Consider the following 22,950-nt stretch of genomic DNA (forward strand, 5'->3'; position numbering starts at 1 on the left):
GTGTCTTTTCCAGGGGGGTGGGGGGTACGGTGGTATTGGTCAGGTCTGGTATCGCCAATAGGTGCGTGAAGGTGGTGCGTCTCCAGGTTTAGTGCCTAGGACAGCAGCAGCTGTTAATACAGCCCTGAGCCTATCATGTGTGATACAATCTCCTGAGCTGCTGTATCTAAGCCTATCATGTGTGATACTATCTCCTGAGCTGCTGTATCTAAGGCTATCATGTGTGATACCATCTCCTGAGCTGGGTATCTAAGCCTATCATGTGTGATACAATCTCCTGAGCTGCTGTATCTAAGCCTATCATGTGTGATACTATCTCCTGAGCTGGGTATCTAAGGCTATCATGTGTGATACCATCTCCTGAGCTGCTGTATTTAAGCCTATCATGTGTGATACCATCTCCTGAGCTGCTGTATCTAAGCCTATCATGTGTGATACCATCTCCTGAGCTGCTGTATCTAAGCCTATCATGTGTGATACGTCTCCTGAGCTGCTGTATCTAAGCCTATCATGTGTGATACCATCTCCTGAGCTGCTGTATCTAAGCCTATCATGTGTGATACGTCTCCTGAGCTGGGTATCTAAGGCTATCATGTGTGATACCATCTCCTGAGCTGCTGTATCTAAGCCTATCATGTGTGATACGTCTCCTGAGCTGGGTATCTAAGGCTATCATGTGTGATACCATCTCCTGAGCTGCTGTATCCAAGCCTATCATGTGTGATACTGTCTGCCTCCTCCTTGCTCTGGCGCTGCGACATGACAGCATTCTTCTCCGTACTGGCACATGGAGGATGTAGAATGAGGCTATAATCATGTCTTACAGCTCCGCCAATGTTTAGATACCTGGTGCCAGGCTAGGAAGCCTTGGCCCCCGTCCTGCTGCAGGTGATTGGATACCTGTGCGGGGGGAGGGATCGTGAACCTGCTGCATCACACACACAATGACACTATACACATTGCACCTTGACCCTTGAGGAGAGAGAGGTGGGGAGAGCCGAGGACTGAGACTAAGGACAGGTAAGTTCCATCTGATCCCCACTGTGTGCCATCAGATCCTCATCAGATCCTCATCGTATTCTCATCAGATCCTCATTACATCCTCATCAGATCCTCATCGTATTCTCATCAGATCATCAGATACTCATCATATCCTCTCCTCATCAGATCCTTACAAGATCCTCATCAGATCCTCATCGTATTCTCATCAGATCCTCATCAGATCCTCATCATATCCTCTCCTCATCAGATCCTCACAAGATCCTCATCAGATCCTTATCAGATCCTCATCAGATCCTCACAAGATCCTTATTATATCCTCATCAGATCCTCACAAGATCCTCATCATATCCTCATCAGATCCTCATCAGATCCTCATCCTGCCTGGGTCACATGTTTAGTAATAACCAGAGGATCTGAAGCCGCCAGAACTCGTATACACTCCAGGTAGTAAGGACATCTAGGTATAATCCTCACTCTTGTATCCTTTCTATTGTTACTGTATTGTTACATAGTTTAGTGTTGGATATAACTTCCATTGTAGTCGTCCCAACATCTGCTGCTCTGCAGGTCGATGCCGTCATGTGCAGAAACCGTAAGGGCCTGGCGGTAGGATGTCTCATCTGCATCTCCATCGTGTCCGGGATCGTCGCTCTTATACTCAGTCTAGTCTGTACCAGGAATATCTACCAGCCGTCACCTAACAAGGTAAGAGACATCACCTAACAGGGTTAGAGACATCACCTAACAAGGTAAGAGACATCACCTAACAAGGTAAGAGACATCACCTAACAGGGTAAGAGACATCACCTAACAGGGTTAGAGACATCACCTAACAAGGTAAGAGACATCACCTAACAGGGTTAGAGACATCACCTAACAAGGTAAGAGACATCTCCTAACAGGGTAAGAGACATCACCTAACAGGGGAAGAGACATCACCTAACAGGGGAAGAGACATCACCTAACAGGGTAAGAGACATCACCTAACAGGGTAAGAGACATCACCTATCAGGGTAAGAGACATCACCTAACAGGGGAAGAGACATCACCTAATAAGGTAAGAGACATCACCTAACAGGGTAAGAGACATCACCTATCAGGGTAAGAGACATCACCTAACAGGGGAAGAGACATCACCTAACAGGGTAAGAGACATCACTTAACAGGGGAAGAGACATCACCTATCAGGGTAAGAGACATCACCTAACAAGGTAAGAGACATCACCTAACAGGGGAAGAGACATCACCTATCAGGGTAAGAGACATCACCTAACAGGGGAAGAGACATCACCTAACAGGGTAAGAGACATCACTTAACAGGGGAAGAGACATCACCTATCAGGGTAAGAGACATCACCTAACAGGGTAAGAGACATCACCTAACAGGGGAAGAGACATCACCTAACAGGGTAAGAGACATCACCTAACAGGGGAAGAGACATCACCTAACAAGGTAAGAGACATCACCTAACAGGGTAAGAGACATCACCTAACAAGGTAAGAGACATCACCTAACAGGGGAAGAGACATGACCTATCAGGGTAAGAGACATCACCTAACAGGGTAAGAGACATCACCTAACAGGGTAAGAGACGTCACCTAACAAGGTAAGAGACATCACCTAACAGGGTAAGAGACATCACCTAACGGAGTAAGAGATGTCACCTAACAGGGTAAGAGACATCACCTAACAGGGGAAGAGACATCACCTATCAGGGTAAGAGACATCATCTATCGGGGTAAGAGACATCACCTAACAGGGGAAGAGACATCACCTATCAGGGTAAGAGACATCACCTAACAGGGGAAGAGACATCACCTAACAGGGTAAGAGACATCACCTAACAGGGTAAGAGACATCACCTAACAGGGTAAGAGACATCACCTATCAGGGTAAGAGATATCACCTAACAGGGTAAGAGATATCACCTAACAAGGTAAGAGACATCACCTAACAGGGTAAGAGATATCACCTAACAGGGGAAGAGACATCACCTAACAGGGGAAGAGACATCACCTAACAGGGTAAGAGACATCACCTATCAGGGTAAGAGACATCATCTATCGGGGTAAGAGATGTCACCTAACAGGATAAGAGACATCACCTAACAGGGTAAGAGATATCACCTAACAGGGTAAGAGACATCACCTAACAGGGTAAGAGACATCACCTAACAGGGGAAGAGACATCACCTAACGGAGTAAGAGACGTCACCTAACAGGGTAAGAGACATCACCTAACAGGGTAAGAGACGTCACCTAACAGGGGAAGAGACATCACCTAACAGGGGAAGAGACATCACCTAACAGGGGAAGAGACATCACCATTGAGAGTTATTTCTGCTGAAATTGGGGAAAAAAAATCACCTACAAAAATATTCCTGGATTTCCACCACAGGCTTCATTACATGCTGATGGAACCTACAGAACCGACTGGCTTTTATATTACGGTTTTCCAGCAGTCACCTGTCCTGTTTTCTTCTAAGGCTATGTTAACACAACGTATGTACAATGGCCGTTATTGCATTGAAATCAATGCACAACGGCCAGAAAAAATTGACATGTCAGTAGAAAATAATGACCATCGTTTAAAACATTGTGTGAACAACGGCAGTTGTTAGTATTGAGTTTCAATGCAACACACTTTGCTATGAAAATAACAGCCGTTGTTTTCAGCCGTTCTTGTCATAAAATGTATGGTGTGAACATAGCCATAGCATAATTCACCAGAAAAAATTCTTTCAAAGTAAATTTACTTCTTGTAATTTACTTCTTGTAATTTACTTCTATTAAAAAATCTCCAGTCTTCCAGTACTTATCAGCTGCTATTGTGGTGATCCACCGGGTGATGTTATAACTGGTTGTTGTGTCAGCTCAGCCAAAGATGTATTGTCCAGAGCACAAGTGTGATGAGTGGCAATTGACCCTCCCGGACTATCGGTATTGCCACCCACAGAAAGGGGAAAAATAACCCAAGGTGTGCGGCTAGTGTGTACAGGTGCTGGTGCGTATAAAGGATGATGGAGTCCCAGTGATATCAAAAATAGAACAGCTTTACTGTACAGTCTTTACTTGGTTGTGCTTGAGGAGGTGCTTGAAGAAGTAGAAGAGAAGTAGTTGTAGCGGTGCTTGGAAAGTTGAGAGTAGAGTAGAGGAGAAGAGTTTGTTGAGGGAGTCCCAACCCAATGTAGCAATGTACTCTGCCAGAATGTTGGAGAAATACTTGTAGAGTGAGGAGTTTACTTGTACCTGTGTTTAGGCTGTGTCTGACCACCTTGTGCCCTACAGTGTAGAGTGACCTGTCCTAATAGTGTGACACAAGCCCCAGTCATGGTTATCTGGGTGAAGCTAACTTTCCGGGGGTGTCCTAGTTACCTGCACTTCGAGATAGGATACGTAGAACTTCCTTGGTAGCTTTGTCCTATCCAGGCTAGTTCCTCTGGTTCTCAGGATACTGCCCTGCACCTTTTAGACTGGTTCACGGTGTGGGTGAGGATGTTCCTAGACTCTTCTCTCTTCCTAGTGTTCATCACTGCATATTAGATATAGTAGGAATACTGGAAGAACTGGTTGTCTCTAGCTCTGCTCACTTCCTCCCACACGGTGCTAACTCCTCCTACAGTGTTAGTGTGTGTTGAGAGCATAGGCAGAGAAAGAGAAAGCACCTCTTATAGGTTAGCATAGAACACATGGTATAACAATAACAGTAACCCATTCCTAACTTGCAGCTGTGCAAACAAGAACAGACATATATAAATACTGACATCTAGTGGCGAAACTATAAAAATACCTTCATCACCACTTAACCTGGAGTGAGAACTTTGCAGCAGGTGCCTAGACACTTAATAGTTGAACACCACTATATGTCCTGCACGAAGTGGTGTATTTTTTCCAGTCTGGAGAGCAGGAGAGGTTTTCTATGGGGATTTGCTGCTGCTCTGGACAGTTTCTGAAAAGGACAGAGGTGGCAGCAGAGAGCACCGTGTCAGACTGGAAAGAATACAGCACTTCCTGTAGGACATACAGCAGCTGATAAGTACTGGAAGACTGGAGATTTTTAATAGAAGTAAATTACAAATCTTTGGTACTTTCTGGGACCAGTTGATTTAAAAGAATTTTTTTTTGTGAGCTACCCCCTTAAGGACCCATGCCATTCCGATATGTCATGGCATCCTGTCACTTAGGGACCCATGATGCACTGATACGCCAGTGAGTCTAGTGGCGCTTTGAAGTAAGCTCAGGAGCTGAGCTCACTTCATAGCGCATGAGGACTGGCTGCTATCAGCAGCCGGGTCCTCACTGTTAATGACGGGCCGCTGCGATCGAGCGGTGGCCCGCCATTCACCCCTGCAGTGCTGCAATTCAGTGCCGGTCACGGCACTTAATACAGTGACAGGAGTTGTGTTTCTGCCATTGTCCAATCAGGACCCCTGCAGTGTGATTGCGGGGTTTCTGATCTTTGTATCTGACTGATCCCTTACCTTCCTCCCGGTAGTCAGATGGGCGATCCATGTATAGAGTCTGCCACAGGCAGGCTCTATGCAATGGTTGTAGATTACACAGATCATTGCTATGCTATGGCATAGCAATAATCAGTGAGTAAAATGTAATGTTGAAGGACATAAAAAGTGTAAACTAAATTTTTTTTTTTAAGTTTTAAAAAACATGCCATAGCCCCTCCCCCAATAGAGACAATGGCACAAAAAATTATGCCCCTTACAGCCCCGTAGGTTAAAAAAGTTAAAAGCGTTATAAAAGTCACAATATGGCCGTTGTAATTACACCTAGTTGCAAAATTTTTTTTACTGTTAATACAAATAATAAAACATTAGAAAAGCTATACAAACTGCATATCACTTTATTATGGCTGAGCTATAGAATATATATATATCATGTCAATTTTACCGTAAAGTGCATTATGTAAACGTGGAACATTCCAAAATTAGCAGAATTGTATTTTATTTCCCAATTCCACCCCATAAATGTTCTCTAAAAACACAGGTGCATGTAGACGATACAGATTATGTCTCCAGCCAACCCGGCCCCCAGAGAGGAGAGCACATGTCCTGTGACTACAAAGGGAGGGGGGAAGAGGGAGCTGAGCGTGGTCAGAGTGGACCCAAAGTAGAGGATTTTACATGTTCAGAGTAAATACGAATGAGAAAAAAAAACAGGGAAAGGGTCCAAGATAGGTTATACATGTATATTAAAGGGGGATCGTTTAGAATATTGTTTTTGTTACCCAGATAATCCCTTTAAGGTCTACAAGTTTTGTTTCCTTGGGGCTTAAAGGAGAAAACTGGCAAAATTATTTATTAAAATGTTGTATTGCTCAGCAAAAATTATAAAAAATCCCTTATATACACTTATTATGGGAAATGCTTATAAAGTGCTTTTTTCCCCTGCACTTACTACTGCATCAAGGCTTCACTTCCTGGATAACATGGCAATGTCACTTCCTGGATAACATGGTGATGTCACTTCCTGGATAACATGGCAATGTCACTTCCTGGATAACATGGCGATGTCACTTCCTGGATAACATGGTGATGTCACTTCCTGGATAACATGGTGATGTCACTTTCTGGATAACATGGCGATGTCACTTCCTGGATAACATGGCGATGTCACTTCCTGGATAACATGGTGATGTCACGATCCGATTCCCAGAGCTGTGCGGGCTGTGGCTGCTGGAGAGGATGATGGCAGGGGGACACTGATGATAGCAGGGCACTAAGCATCCCTCTGCCATCATCCTCTCCAGCAGCCACAGCCCGAACAGCTCTGGGAGTCAGTTCGTGACATCACCATGTTATCCAGGAAGTGACATCACCATTTTATCCAGAAACTTACATCACCATGTTATCCAGGAAGTGACATCACCATTTTATCCAGGAAGGGACATCACTGTTATCCAGGAAGTGACATCACCATTTTTATCCAGGAAGTGACATCACCATTTTATCCAGCAAGTGACATCACTATGTTATCCAGGAAGTGACATCACCATTTTTATCCAGGAAGTGACATCACCATGTTATCCAGGAAGTGACATCACCATTTTATCCAGGAAGTGACATCACCATGTTATCCAGGAAGTGACATCACCATGTTATCCAGGAAGTGACATCACCATTTTATCCAGGAAGTGACATCACCATGTTATCCAGGAAGTGACATCACCATTTTATCCAGGAAGTGAAGCCTTGATGCAGTAGTAAGTGCCGTGAAAAAGCACTTTATAAGCATTTCCTGTAATAAGTGTATATTGGTGATTTGTGTAACTTTTGAGGGGCAATACAATACTTTAATAAAAATTTTCAACAGACTTTTCCTTTAAAGCAGTAAGTAGAGCTACACTGTTTGTGAAAGACAAATAATAAGTGTCACTGTGATGTTCTGATAGTGAAGAAGTAAATGACATCGCATCTGCATTCATATAACAGAGAGGCGTGTATTATATTACGGGCACACTCCCTGCCTGGTTATTTGCACATGTTATACAGAACAGGATACAAGCAGCTCCGAGGCATTACACACCCCATGGCGTCTTCTCCTCAGGGCAATGTACAATATAAACTAGTTATCATCCTCTGCTCCCTCATCCTTCCGCCGGCCTTCTCACCTCAGCTTCACTAGAGCAACGTCCATGTTTCTCTGAAGCTGCTGGCGATATGTCTTCTGGGTAATAAGCTTAAGAACGTGGGGCGTATGTCCTCGGTCACAGTTGGGCATCAGATAGTTGAGGGTCTCAGCAGTTGGACCCCAAACAAACAGCTTAGATAGGGAATAACTTCATCCTATGATGTCAGACTGCAGGGTGTTTTCTCTCCAGTCTTCCAGCACTTATCAACTGCTGTATGTCCTGCAGGAAGTGGTGTATTCACTCCAGTCTGAAACAGTGCTCTCTGCTGCCACCTCTGTCCATGTCAGGAACTGTCCAGAGCAGCAGCAAATCCCCATAGAAAACCTCTCCTGCTCTGGACAGTTCCTGACATGGACAGAGGTGGCAGCAGAGAGCACTGTGTCAGACTGGAAAGAATACACCACTTCCTGCAGGACATACAGCAGCTGAAAAGGACTGGAGAGAATACACCACTTCCTGCAGGGCCGGTCTCAGAAAAGATCATCCTGGCCGGTGCTGCAGTACTGTTATACTATACTATACCTGTATTATCACACTGTATACTATCCCTGTATTATCACACTGTATACTATCCCTGTATTATCACACTCAGGGGCGCCGCAATCATGAGGCGACCTGAGTCGTCTGCCTCAGGCGGCGCCACCAGCTGTCTTCGTGGGGGCGGCATTCAGTGGCAGATTATAATATGGGCGGTTCGGCGGCCGCCCACATTATAATCCGCCACTGACTGTACTGGAGCCCCCCCGCCCCCGGGCAGTATCTGTAATGAGATGCTGTGAGCGGCAGAGACTGTATTCATAAGCGCCGCCCTGTAATGAATCAGCCGCGCGGTGCTGATACTACAGCGCGGCGCTTATGAATACAGTCTCTGCCGCTCACAGCATCTCATTACAGATACTGCCCGGGGGCGGGGGGGCTCCAGTACATGCATTCCACGTCCGTGATCCGACAGGATCACGGAACGTGGAATGCAGCCTTAGTCCCCCGGCTGATGTGCGGCTGCCCGGGGTGTCCCATCCTGTCCCCGGCAGCGCGCGCATCAGAGAGATCCCCGTGCGCCGGAAGTCACAGCCACAGGCACACGGGGAGCTCTCTGATGCGCGCGCTGCCGGGGACAGGACGGGACACCCCGGGCAGCCGCACATCAGCCGGGACCAGACCAGAGAGGCTCGACGGGGGAACGGAGGGCAGGTGAGTTATGTGCTGTTTCTTGTTTTATCTGCTGTGCAGGGGGGGGACCATCTATAAGGGAGGGGGGAAAGAGGGGGACCATCTATAAGGTAGGGGGGGGAAGGGGACCATCTATAAGGGAGGGGGGGGGAGAGGGGGACCATCTATAAGGTAGGGGGGGGGGAAGGGGACCATCTATAAGGGGGGGGGGGGAGAGGGGGACCATCTATAAGGGAGGGGGGGGGAAGGGGACCATCTATAAGGGAGGGGGGAAAGAGGGGGACGATCTATAAGGGAGGGGGGAAAGAGGGGGACCATCTATAAGGGGGGGGACCATCTATAAGGGAGGGGGACCATCTATAAGGGGGGGGGAGAGGGGGACCATCTATAAGGGAGGGGGGGAGAGGGGGACCATCTATAAGGGGGGGGGGAGAGGGGGACCATCTATAAGGGGGGGGGAGAGGGGGACCATCTATAAGGGAGGGGGGGAGAGGGGGACCATCTATAAGGTAGGGGGGGGAAGGGGACCATCTATAAGGGGGGGGGAGAGGGGGACCATCTATAAGGGAGGGGGGGGGAAGGGGACCATCTATAAGGGGGGGGGGGAGAGGGGGACCATCTATAAGGGAGGGGGGGGGAAGGGGACCATCTATAAGGGAGGGGGAAAGAGGGGGACGATCTATAAGGGAGGGGGGAAAGAGGGGGACCATCTATAAGGGGGGGAAGAGGGGGACCATCTATAAGGGAGGGGGGAGAGGGGGACCATGTATAAGGGGGGGAGGGGGACCATCTATAAGGGAAAGGGGACCATCTATAAGGGAGGGGGAGAGGGGGACCATCTATAAGGGAGAGGGGGACCATCTATAAGGGAGAGGGGACCATCTATAAGGGGGGGAAGAGGGGGACCATCTATAAGGGAGAGGGGACCATCTATAAGGGGGGGGGAAGAGGGGGACCATCTATAAGGGGGGGGGAAAGAGGGGGACCATCTATAAGGGGGGGAGAGAGAGGGAAGAGGGGGACCATCTATAAGGGAGGGGAAAGAGGGGGACCATCTATAAGGGAGGGGAAAGAGGGGGACCATCTATAAGGGAGGGACCATCTATAAGGGAGGGGAAAGAGGGGGACCATCTATAAGGGAGGGGAAAGAGGGGGACCATCTATAAGGGAGGGACCATCTATAAGGGGGGGAAGAGGGGGACCATCTATAAGGGGGGAAGAGGGGGACCATCTCCTAAAAGATCAGCACCCTCCTCTCCTGACATCCTCTGTGCTGCTGTGACCTCTCCTAAAAGATCAGCACCCTCCTCTCCTGACATCCTCTGTGCTGCTGGGACTTCTCCTATAGGATTAGCACCCTCCTCTCCTGACATCCTCTGTGCTGCTGGGACCTCTCCTATAGGATTAGCACCCTCCTCTCCTGACATCCTCTGTGCTGCTGGGACCTCTCCTATAGGATTAGCACCCTCATCTCCTGACATCCTCTGTGCTGCTGGGACCTCTCCTATAGGATTAGCACCCTCCTCTCCTGACATCCTCTGTGCTGCTGGGACCTCTCCTATAGGATTAGCCCCCTCCTCTCCTGACATCCTCTGTGCTGCTGGGACCTCTCCTATAGGATTAGCCCCCTCCTCTCCTGACATCCTCTGTGCTGCTGGGACCTCTCCTATAAAGTCAGCCCCCTCCTCTCCTGACATCCTCTGTGCAGCAAGGGACCAAACATTATGTTTAATGGGGACAGCAGTGGGGGGGGGGGGCAGTAGTGGATTATAATGTGGGCGGATTGACGGGGGGGGGGGGGCGTCATTCTATAGTTCGCCTCGGGCAGCAGAGAGGCTAGAATCACCCCTGATCACACTGTATACTATCCCTGTATTATCGCACTGTATACTATCCCTGTATTATACTCTGTTATGGTACTGTGTATCGCACTGTATACTATCCCTGTATTATCACACTGTATACTATCCCTGTATTATCGCACTGTATACTATCCCTGTATTATACTCTGTTATGGTACTGTGTATCGCACTGTATACTATCCCTGTATTATACTCTGTATAGTACTGTATTATCGCACTGTATACTATCCCTGTATTATACTCTGTATAGTACTGTGTATCGCACTGTATACTATCTCTGTAATATAATGCAGTGTATCCTGTCTTGCAGTACGGCCTGGTGTTTGATGCCGGATCCTCTCATACCTCCCTCTATGTATACCAGTGGCCGGCATACAAGGAGAATGACACCGGGGTCGTCTCTCAGGTCCACGTGTGCCAGGTGCAAGGTACAAATATACTGTTTAGCTGAGTTGCTACTTTCTCTTTATATAAGAGGTTACAGTAAGTGGCTATAATGGTCAGGTGGCTATAATGGTCAGGTGGCTATAATGGTCAGGTGGCTATAATGGTCAGGTGGCTATAATGGTCAGGCGTCATGCACCTCTCTGTATTACAGCTCTGTCCTGCTCGAGGTGTAATAAGACCTAACAAAGCTGACTGAAAACAACAACATGGCCGCCTACCCCATTATATGTGTATATATGGAGCTGTACAGCGCCCACAGTCTCCTATGTTACGAAAAAAGTTATATCATGTGATGAGCTCTGGGTAACACCGCTATATCCCATTATACAGGTTTTATAATGCTTATTATTACCTCACCCTCTGACCTCTGCTACACTACAAAATGGCCGACAACTCACCTCACCACCAACTGTACGGATATAGTTACAACCTTCATGTCCTGGTGGGGATTGTGTGTAGATATTTGTACCTCAGGTAAAGTCTGAGAGAAACTGCTACAAATCACACTGCATCCTTTACCCACAGCAGCCAATCACATTACACTAATTATCTACAGCAGCCAATCACATCCGATCCTTTACCCACAGCAGCCAATCACATCACATTAATTCTCTACAGCAGCCAATCACATCACACTACTTCTCTACAGCCACCAATCACATAAGGTTTTATTTTCTAAGTTGCTTAGGAAAAATGAAAGCTAGAATCTGAGCATGATCAGCCACACTGAGTGTGCACGTGTATGTGAGCGGGATGATCAGCCACACTGAGTGTGCATGTGTATGTGAGCGGGATGATCAGCCACACTGAGTGTGCACGTGTATGTGAGCGGGATGATCAGCCACACTGAGTGTGCACGTGTATGTGAGCGGGATGATCAGCCACACTGAGTGTGCACGTGTATGTGAGCGGGATGATCAGCCACACTGAGTGTGTACGTGTATGTGAGCGGGATGATCAGCCACACTGAGTGTGCACGTGTATGTGAGCGGGATGATCAGCCACACTGAGTGTGCACGTGTATGTGAGCGGGATGATCGGCCACACTGAGTGGTCACGTGTATGTGAGCGGGATGATCGGCCACACTGAGTGTGCACGTGTATGTGAGCGGGATGATCGGCCACACTGAGTGGTCACGTGTATGTGAGCGGGATGATCGGCCACACTGAGTGTGCACGTGTATGTGAGCAGGATGATTAGCTACACTGAGTGGTCACGTGTATGTGAGCAGGATGATTAGCTACACTGAGTGGTCACGTGTATGTGAGCGGGATGATCAGCCACACTGAGTGTGCACGTGTAAGTGAAACAGCCATCAGTTGTAACTGTCTAATATAAATATGAAGGATAGGAAAAAAGCACAGCTACTTGCAAAAACAGCGCCACCCCTGTCTTCAGGTTGTGCGTGGTATTACAACTCAGCTCTATGCTCTTAAATAAGACTTATATGTTGTCGCCCGGCAGGATCAGGCCTTTCTTCTTATGCCGATGACCCAGCCCAGGCCGGGGAGGTCCTGAGACCCTGCATGGACGAGGCCCTCCGGATAATCCCATCCGCACAGCACAGAGAGACCAGGACCTTACTGGGAGCCACAGCCGGGATGAGGCTGCTGAAGTAACGTATTGATAATACTATATATGACGTATAATATATGGTCCCATCCATCACTACCGCTCTATAATAAGACGCCTGTCACTTTAATAGTGTTATAAATCATGAGCCGCTGTAATAAATAGATTATGCAATGATATCTGTATCTGCTTTAACCTCTGACATCATTTACCAAGCCTCCCAGTCACATAGTTTATATACTGGGTATACTGGGTGAGTCACTGTGCAAATAGCCGAGATCCTCTTATTATTGGCAACAATGGGAGTCACCGACTCCTCTACATCCAGGACGTGTGCGCTGTGTGCCGAGCGCCCTGCTCTATAATACAGGGGTGCAACTGTTCCCCCAGATACAAGCCTTCCAGTACTTATCAGCTGCTGGATGTCCTGTAGGAAGTGGTGGATCTCTCTGCTGCCACCTCTGTCCATGTCAGGAACTGTCCAAAGCAGCAGCAAATCCCCATAGAAAACCTCTCCTGCTCTGGACAGTTCCTGACATGGACAGAGGTGGCAGCAGAGTGGCAGACTGGAAAGAATACACCACTTCCTGTAGGACATACAGCAGCTGATAAGTACTGGAAAACTGGAAATGTTTTAATAGAAATAAATTACAAATCTGTTTAAGTTTCAGACACCAGTTTTTGCTGGAGTTCCCCTTTAAGATAGTGCTATAGGTGGATATTGACTTTAAGTCCTGATAAGTTAGGTAGTATATACAGTAGTGGCGGTGTATCACCTGTATCGCCACACTGTGATGATGTCACCACTGGGATAATTAACTGGTCACATGTGACCCTTGTAACTTACTCTTCTGCATAAGGCAGTGGCCTTGGTAGAATATTGACAGGGATGTTACAGTGATCCTATCTGACCCCTGATAAGTTTTTTTTCCGTACCTAGTAAGCAAAATACATTATCTTGTACAGAAAGGCATCTCGGAAATCAATAATTCAGGAATTTCTCAGAATAGAGACCAAATCAGTATGGTTCACTATAAATAAATAATGGGAGGTCATTTATAAGGGCCTATCCCTTTAAGAGATGGAGTGGCGGCCATTTTGATTATCATGCCGATAATTAGATATTTATTATATAAAGTTCAGTGTTTTCTTGCAGTTGTTGATGGTCTGATGTGTTTATAATTCTCAGTCTGAATATAACTAAGCTAGTATCCCTTTAAGAGCCAGTATGACGGCCATATTGATTATTATGTGCATAATATGATATTTATGATACACATTCCAATGTTTTCTTGCATGATCTGATTTGCTGTAATAACATGATCATGTTCATAGGCAGCAGCTGAGAAATTATATTTTGGGCAGTGTCCCTTTAAGAGATAATATGGTGGCCATTTTGATTATTTCCATGATAACACAGTTTTTATATAAATTGTTATGTTTTATTAAATTTTCTTTTACAATATCTCAGCCTATGAACGTAATTAGGTAGTGTCCCTTTAAGGGCTAGAAAAGTGGCCATATGGGTATGTCCATAATGAGATTTTCCAAATGAAAACGTCCATGGACTGACTTATTATGAATACTCTACGTTCATAGTCTATAGCTCATAAAAATTATTAGATAAAATCCCTTTAAGGGTAGCTTCACACGTACCGTATCGCTGCGTTTTTATCGCTGCGTTTTTGGTGCGATTTTTACATGTGAGTTTTGATTTTCACATGAAAATCATGAGAAAATCAAAAGGCGTATGTAAAAAATGCACCAAAAACGCACCATAAACGCAGCAAAAACGCAGCGATAAAAACGCAGTGTTAAAAACGCAGCGATACGGTACGTGTGAAGGCACCCTAAGAGCTAGTTGGGCGGCCATGTTGGTTGCTATGTCCATAATAAGATATCTATCACATAAATGTTTCCTTGTAGTTGTTCTCTGGCCGGATATACTCTAATTCTCCGACTATGTTCACAGGTTGCAGAATGAGACCAAAACTCAGCGAATCTTTGACGAAGTTTCCAGAACTCTGCGTCAGTATCGGGTGGACTTCCAAGGAGCTCGGATACTGGATGGTAAGGAGGAAGGCTCGCTGGGATGGGTGACGGTCAACTATCTCCTGGGAACCTTCATACAGGTCAGTGGTGAGATCCATGTCTTCCCGTCCCATTTGGTCGCTTCTGAAGACATTTGCTGACCCCGTTGTCGTTCCCTTTGGAGCAGTATTCTTATATACAGAGTTGGATACACCCCAGACAAGCTCAGACGTTCGGTGCCATGGATCTAGGGGGGGCCTCCACCCAAATGACTTTCAAACCTTTAGGGGATGTTGAAGATAAAAGCACGGAGATGCACTTCAGGCTCTACGGCTACGACTACAACATCTACACTCACAGCTACCTGTGCTACGGCCAAGACCAGGCCCTGAAGAGGCTGCTGGTGCATTTCCTTCAGGTAACCCCTCCATAGGGTATACAGCTGATTTACCTGCATGTCAGGAGGGCTGTGATGGTTGGACATTGATCCAGGAAGCCTACTTCTGTAGCAATCCACAAATAGACTGCCTGACCTACCCCTTCTTTATTGCCTCCAGGAAATCTACCATATATACCAGTCTTGCGTAAAGCTAATCTGTAGTGCTGAGCAAATTTACAGTAAGTGCTTCCGAGCCCGACCCTGATGGTGCGGCCATTGATTGCTTTAGTCTGTATAAATTAGTGCTGCTCCAAGTGCCGGGAACAGTCCAGGATGATCATTTTAGGTCTTCTAGGACGAGATCCATCCTTTCCAGGCAGCATTTATTCCTGCAGACTAGAGCTGAGTCCGACCATGCGGCATTTGATTACTGGTATCTGAAGACGTTGGATGCAGCCCGAGGGAGTGCGGGAAAACATGTCTGCAGCCATAGGCCATAGGCTGTATCTGTGTTTTCCCGGACTCCCTAGGGCTGCATCCAACTTCTTCAGCCACAGGTATTTAAATGCTAAACTATCGGACTGGAGCATGGCTGTAACGCCCGGAGTAGTGGATCCACTGGACCGGCACCAGCGATGGCACAAACCTCACCAGGGAGCGGAGTCTAAGGGGTCGCTGGTTTTCACCAGAGCCCGCCGCAAGGCGGGATGGACTTGCTGCGGCAGGCGACCCCCAGGTCGCTACCCCTGGCTTGGTTGCTGGTGTCGGCAGGCGAGGCGTGGCAGGAGCAGTAGGCAGGAGATGGCACTGGCAAAGGTCTGCAGGTGAGAGCGCACGTGACAGGCTGAACGCAGGAACAGATGGAGTGACAGGGAAACAGGAACCAGGAACAGGGACTAGGGACCGGGTAACGGATAGGACTCAGGAACAGGGACTGGGACCAGGTAACAGATAGGACTCAGGAACAACAGGGGGCTGGGCCAAACGCTATGGGAAGCATGTAGAGGCTCCAACACTAAGGACAGGGCATGCTGGGATTTATAGGGGAGTGATTGGGTGCAACTACCAATTAGGAGCGCACTGCCCCTTTAAATCTGAGACAGCCGGCGCGCGCGCGCCCTAGGAGGCGGGGACGCGCGCGCCGGCCGGCACAGCGGGAGACAGGAGCGTGGAGAGGTGAGGCGCCCCCCGGGGCCGAGGTGACAGCAGCGCCGGGTCCCCGACTATGGACACCGGCTGCTGCATAGGGCAGGTAGCGGTCGCGGCGGCGGCCCGGAACGCGGGACGCCGCCGCGGCCGTAACAGTACCCCCCCCCTTTGGCCTCCCCCTCTTTCTTGCCTGCAAATGGCACAGGAAGCCACAAAGTCTTTGACATCTTGGGATAGGCTGGGCCACCAGTAGTGGCGAGAGATCCGTTGGCCGGTCTTACGGACTCCCGGGTGCCCGGCCTCCAACGAGGAATGTCCCCAGTTCAAAATACCTCTTCGAAGCGCAGGGTGAACATGAGTCTTTCCGGGGGGTACTCTCTGAAGAGTGGAGGTGACGACTGGTACTAGGCGATCAGGCGGTATAACGTGGCAAGGGACCTTCTGTAAGTTCTTCCGGTGGTGAGAGGATACGACCTTAGTCTTGGGTACGGGGAGAGGGTACACCTCGGCAGAGAAGGCATCCGCCGAGTCTTGGTCTTCTGCCGGTAGGCCGGATAGAGGCTTGGCCGGGACAGGAAATGACATAATACACTTGGTCTGAGGTGACTTGAGACACTGGTGGGAACAGTCCTGACCCCAACTGAGAATCTCCCCGGTTCTCCAGTCCACCTGAGGGGCATGTTTTTGTAGCCACGGGAGTCCCAGGAGGACCGCGGGGGAAGAATGGGGCAGGACGTAGAAGGATATCTCTTCTTGATGTGAAGGACCCACCTGGAGGACTAAAGATGCGGTCTGGTAGTACACACGGTCGGTAAGAATTTCGCCTGTGACCGAGGAGATAGTCAGGGGCCTGGCTAGTCGGGTCACGGGTAGCCGCCATCTTTGGACCAATGTTGCCGCAATAAAACTGCCTGCTGACCCAGAATCGAGGAAGGCAGTAGTCTGATGATTTTGTCCTGAGGGAGTCCGGATGGAAACTGGCATAGACAGACTTGGAATGGTGGCATTCACACCTAGGGACACCTGTCCCACCGGAACTAGGTGCGAGCATTTTCCGGATGTTTGGGGACGTAGGGGACATCCCAGCCGGAAGTGATCGGAACCACCGCAATAGAGACAGAGATTCTGCTCCAGGCGCCGGATTCTTTCATCAGGCGTCAGGTGAGCCCGTTCCACCTGCATAGGAATCTCAGGAGAGGGTTGGGACATCGAAAGGTCAGGATTCTGGAAAACTGGCGCCAGCTGGGGATGGCGACGGGAACGGGTTAGTAAATGTTCATGCCGAACCTCCTCCTCCCTCTCCGAAAAACGAGTATCAACTCGGGTGGCCAGTAGAATGAGTTCGTTCAGGGAGGTAGGCAGGTCTCGGGCAGCGAGCACGTCTCTCACACGACTAGACAGGCCCTTCTTGAAGGTGGCCAATAGGGCGGCCTCGTTCCAGTCCAATTCGGCTGCCAGGGTGCGGAACTGGATGGCGTAGTCACCAACAGAGGAGCTGCCTTGAGAGAGATTGAGGAGAGCAGTCTCGGCTGAAGAAGCACGGGCAGGTTCCTCAAAGACGGAGCGAAACTCAAATAGGAAGGCCCGGAGATTGGCAGCAACTGGATCATCACGGTCCCACAGTGGCGTGGCCCAGGCCAGGGCTCTACCCTCTAATAGGCTGATGATGAAAGCCACTTTAGAGCGCTCGGTGGAAAACTGACTACTCAAAAGTTCAATGTGCATGGTGCACTGAGTCAAGAATCCTCTGCACAACTTAGAGTCCCCAGAGTACTTGCTTGGGAGGGCCAGTCGGAGTGAAGAAGAAGCGTCAGGAGGTGGTGTGCGCTGGGCAGTAGTCTGCTGCTGTAAGGCGGCAGTGAGTTGCTGGATCTGCTGTGACTGTTTCTGGATTTGTTGAGCCTGTTGCGCGACCACTCTGGCGACGTCACGGAGATCTGGCACCTCGCCGGGATCCATGGTTGGAGCCTACTGTAACGCCCGGAGTAGTGGATCCACTGGACCGGCACCAGCGATGGCACAAACCTCACCAGGGAGCGGAGTCTAAGGGGTCGCTGGTTTTCACCAGAGCCCGCCGCAAGGCGGGATGGACTTGCTGCGGCAGGCGACCCCCAGGTCGCTACCCCTGGCTTGGTTGCTGGTGTCGGCAGGCGAGGCGTGGCAGGAGCAGTAGGCAGGAGATGGCACTGGCAAAGGTCTGCAGGTGAGAGCGCACGTGACAGGCTGAACGCAGGAACAGATGGAGTGACAGGGAAACAGGAACCAGGAACAGGGACTAGGGACCGGGTAACGGATAGGACTCAGGAACAGGGACTGGGACCAGGTAACAGATAGGACTCAGGAACAACAGGGGGCTGGGCCAAACGCTATGGGAAGCATGTAGAGGCTCCAACACTAAGGACAGGGCATGCTGGGATTTATAGGGGAGTGATTGGGTGCAACTACCAATTAGGAGCGCACTGCCCCTTTAAATCTGAGACAGCCGGCGCGCGCGCGCCCTAGGAGGCGGGGACGCGCGCGCCGGCCGGCACAGCGGGAGACAGGAGCGTGGAGAGGTGAGGCGCCCCCCGGGGCCGAGGTGACAGCAGCGCCGGGTCCCCGACTATGGACACCGGCTGCTGCATAGGGCAGGTAGCGGTCGCGGCGGCGGCCCGGAACGCGGGACGCCGCCGCGGCCGTAACAATGGCCAAGTTGCGCTCATCTCTACTGAAGACTAAAGCAATCAATGACCAAGCCATCAGGGTCAAGTTCGGCCACACTTCAGTCAGTTCTACAGTACTAGTCTTTTGTGAATTATCTGCACCGTATTGCATGCTCCATTGTTTGATTATACACCGGAGTATGAATATATACTGTATACCTAGTGCAGGATATAAGATGTATCGGGATTTCTCCTTGGGAGTGCTCCATGAGCCGTGACCCCCATCATTGGTTAGAAGGTGACTGCTGGAGCCCCTTAGGACATACTGTGGCTCCTGATGATATAGCCCTTGGGCCCCAATACAAAATCCTTAAGCTGGTCCCATACTTAGTGGCGTGTATAATACTGGTGTCTTCCAGTGAGAACCCCCCAGGTGTAATGACCTGAGGTGGCTGCTATGTTGAGCCCCCCATAGCTATAACCCTCTGTGAAGGGGCGACGGTTGAGGGTCTCAGCTTACAGACCACTGATAACTTATACATCCTCTATATCCTATATATAGTGATAAATGGCAGAACTCCTCTGTGTTCCCTCCAGAAACAAGTGTCAGGCAGAGTCCAGCACGCCTGCTATCCCAGAGGTTACTCCACCACCGTTCTTCTGTCCTCAGTCTACAACAGTCCCTGCGTCCTCTCATCCCCGGACAATATACAGGCCAACGTCACCGTGGAGGGAACCGGCGATCCCTACCAGTGTCAGCAAGCCATCAGGGAGATCTTCAACCTATCAGCCTGCAACACGTCGTGTGCCTTCAATGGAGTCTACCAGCCGCCGGTGTATGGGCAGTTCTATGTGAGTAACGTCCTGGTAAGAGATAACCTATCCCTTGTTGTAGGGTGCCGATACCACGGCCATGTCTTCTCATCTTATTCCAGGCGTTCTCCGCCTTTTACTACACATTCAACTTCCTCAATCTGACGTGTGGACAATCCCTGAGCGAGGCCAACAGCACCGTGTGGCAGTACTGCTCCCGAAACTGGACAGAGGTGCGAGAACCGATTACATATATCTGATAGACAAGAGACCATCCACTATGATATGGGACAACCACCACCTCAGCAGACAGTATCACACATGTTGAGTTTAGATACACTAGCTCAGCAGACTGTATCACACATTCTGAGTTTAGATACAGTAGCTAAGCAGACTGTATCACACATGGTAAAGGGGTACTATGACAAAAAGATAGGTAGATAGGGGTCCTCCAGGGGATGCAGTGAGTCAGTGCGCTGGCATGTTCTTATAGACACCTGGAGTCTGAGAAGGAATCGCTGAGAGTCACCGATACAAGGAAGTGACAGCAGGAAATAACACAGCTCCTCTCGGGGAGTCGGGAAACCTGTTTAGGATCGTGAGGAATTGTCCTGGTGACACCACAGGAATGGACGAACCACACGGTGTCCATATCAAGTCTTATCAGGCCTGATGTCAGCATGGAGGAACAAGACATCGGGTCTAGTAAGACTTAAAGGGGAACTCTGGAGATTATTCTTTTTTTCTTCTTTCAGATCAACTGGTGCCAGAAAGTTATATAGATTTGTAATTTACTTCTATGTAAGAATCTCCAGTCTTCCAGTATTTATCAGCTGCTGTATGTCCACCAGGAAGTAGTGTATTCTGTCCAGTCTGACACAATGCTCTCTGCTGCCACCTCTGTCCATGTCAGGAACTGTCCAGAGCAACAGCAAATCCCCATAGAAAACCTCTCCAGCTCTGGACAGTTCCTGACCTGGACAGAGGTGGCAGCAGAGAGCACTGTGTCAGACTGGAGAGAATACCCCACTTCCTGCAGGACATGCAGCAGCTGATAAGTACTGGAAGACTAGTGACTTTAAATTAGAAGTAAACTACAAGTCTGTATAACTTTCTGACACCTGTTGAAACATTCACCTGAGTTCCTCTTTAAGTTTAGATACACCAGCTCAGCACACAGTATTGCACATGATGGGCATTGGTACACCTGATCACCAGGCAGTATCACACATGGTAGGCTTAGATACAACAGCTCTGTATATAGTTACTGTGCCCTCCTTACTAACACTCTCTTCTCCTGTTGCATGAAGATCAGCAGCAGTTTCCCTTCGGAGAGCCAGCGGCGCCTGGTGGAGTACTGCAGCTCGGCCATGTACATCCTGACGCTGCTCGTGGACGGCTACAAGTTCTCCACTACAACATGGAACAACATACACTTTGCTAAGCAGGTGTGTACTGGGAATGTATACATGAGGATATATATAGCTAACCATATCTGCCTGGTGATAAGGTATCTCTGCTGTAAACTGTTAGAACCTTTACATTAGGGTTACTCATTATAATCGCCAACCTGAGCTCTGACTTATTACAGTGACTGCACACACCTTATTAAAGGAGAAGTCCGGACAAATGTATAAATCCGAATTCTCCTGGACCTATATGTGGGCATGGGATGCAGCTGATTTATATATATATGTCCTTGGTGGGATGGTGTGGGCATAGGACGTTATGTTTTCTCAGTTAGTATGTGTCATTACCTGATACACAGCATAACATTACTTTCCCTCTCTCAGGCCGGCAATGCTGATGTAGGGTGGGCCTTGGGATACATGCTGAACCTGACCAATATGATTCCCTCGGAGGAACCTTCTCTCTTTAAGGCTCATGTCTACGACCTCTGGGTGGCTGCCATATTCTTCATTGTGCTGAGTGTGGCGGCAGGACTGCTGGCTGCTCCGCTCCACTGCTACTGCCGGAACGCCTGCGCAGAACAAGCATGGAGGACATGATGGACGGGCTGCGGCCTGTGCGACTATTACTGACCTCAGGGACGACTTCAGAGACTGGACACGCATCATTTATATGGCTTCATATGGACACAGGGATCCCGCCTCATGTTTGCTCCATTGTTATATATAGGAATTGGCCGTCCTTTTCTATGTACTGTGTATAGATCTATGTGGTGCAATAAGGAGATTATTACACAATGCATATATATATATATATATATATATATATATATATATATAATATATATATATATATATACTGCAATCTCAGCCTCTTCCTAAACTGCATTGGTAAAATGTATACAGGAGGCTTGGATGATGAGTACACCCCAGTTGTAGGCCCAGGAAAGGGTATAGAATGAAATGCACTTATTCTATATGTAAAATATATATATATAAATTATATGACAGGTTTCTGCAATAAAACTGGACAATTACTATGTAGATGGTAATACAGTGGAAATTATTTATATAAGGCCATTGTACAGGGAGAGAGAGATTACATTGGGGCACAGCCTTGAGAATGCTACTTATTATGTGTATTGTTTAACACAGGGATGGGGAACCTTCCGCCCTCCAGCTGTTGCAAAACTACAATTCCCATCATGCCTGGACTGCCAAAGCTTTACCTTCGGCTGTCCAGGCATGATGGGAATTGTAGTTTTGCAACAGCTGGAGGGCCGAAGGTTCCCCATCCCTGGTTTAACACAAGGAGCTTACGGTTTTTTACTGGGACTATGAAAAAATAAGGACCTCTATGACTTGCAGTACCGCTTGTGGCCACATTGCGAACAGGCCTTTTTTCCATTAACATTTATACAACAGCGCCACCAGCTGTGAACTATTGTTATTTATAAAGGTATGTGCACACACGTTGGAGTTTCATTGTGTTAACTCTGTGACGGACAGCTGAAATTAAATGACGTAGCACTGCAATGAAATGATCAATTACTGAAATTTAATGATGCATTCACATTGCATTTTCATAGCGTTACTGCATGTGTGAACACAACCTAAGGGTTGTCAAGAATTAGAAAAACAAAGCTGCTTTTAGAAACAGCGCCACCCTTGTTCTCACTGTTTTTGGTGGTATTGCAGCTCAGCACAAATGAACAAAGGAGAGTTGTAATACTGCATAAAACCTAAAAACAGGGCCTGGCTTAATTCTCTGTAAAACCAATAGAAGAGTATCAGCCAAAGTAAATTAGAAAAAAGAAAAGGTTTGCC

General features: G+C 48.3%; 1 protein-coding gene across 5 annotated transcripts; it reads left to right on the top strand.

Moving 5' to 3' along the window:
• The first annotated feature begins 952 nt into the window (after positions 1 to 952).
• Positions 953 to 22,664, top strand: LOC138802555 (ectonucleoside triphosphate diphosphohydrolase 8-like). 5 transcript variants are annotated; one of them, XM_069985991.1, is made up of 11 exons: positions 953 to 1,020; positions 1,190 to 1,463; positions 1,570 to 1,707; positions 10,991 to 11,108; positions 12,593 to 12,743; positions 14,673 to 14,832; positions 14,919 to 15,149; positions 19,499 to 19,753; positions 19,837 to 19,947; positions 21,025 to 21,162; positions 21,508 to 22,311. In XM_069985991.1, the coding sequence occupies exons 3-11, from the start codon at positions 1,582 to 1,584 to the stop codon at positions 21,721 to 21,723; spliced, it is 1,506 nt and encodes a 501-aa protein (XP_069842092.1). In that variant the 5' UTR covers positions 953 to 1,020; positions 1,190 to 1,463; positions 1,570 to 1,581; the 3' UTR covers positions 21,724 to 22,311. The 5 variants fall into 5 exon arrangements, 4 of the variants coding, with proteins under 4 accessions (XP_069842092.1, XP_069842089.1, XP_069842091.1 ...); XM_069985988.1 differs by having other exon boundaries at positions 972 to 1,020; positions 1,111 to 1,463; XM_069985990.1 differs by having other exon boundaries at positions 972 to 1,020; positions 1,168 to 1,463.
• Positions 22,665 to 22,950: the final 286 nt, after the last annotated feature.

This window comes from Dendropsophus ebraccatus, chromosome 10 (genome assembly GCF_027789765.1).
Source record: "Dendropsophus ebraccatus isolate aDenEbr1 chromosome 10, aDenEbr1.pat, whole genome shotgun sequence".
In the NCBI taxonomy this organism is placed as follows: Eukaryota; Metazoa; Chordata; class Amphibia; order Anura; family Hylidae; genus Dendropsophus; species Dendropsophus ebraccatus.

Excerpts from the sequence above, each read along its gene's own strand:
- LOC138802555 (XM_069985991.1), top strand. The coding sequence starts at position 1,582 with ATGTGCAGAAACCGTAAGGGCCTGGCGGTAGGATGTCTCATCTGCATC. Across the intron at positions 1,708-10,990 it reads ACCAGCCGTCACCTAACAAG|TACGGCCTGGTGTTTGATGC; the intron begins GTAAGAGACATC and ends CCTGTCTTGCAG. Across the intron at positions 19,948-21,024 it reads GCTCCCGAAACTGGACAGAG|ATCAGCAGCAGTTTCCCTTC; the intron begins GTGCGAGAACCG and ends TGTTGCATGAAG.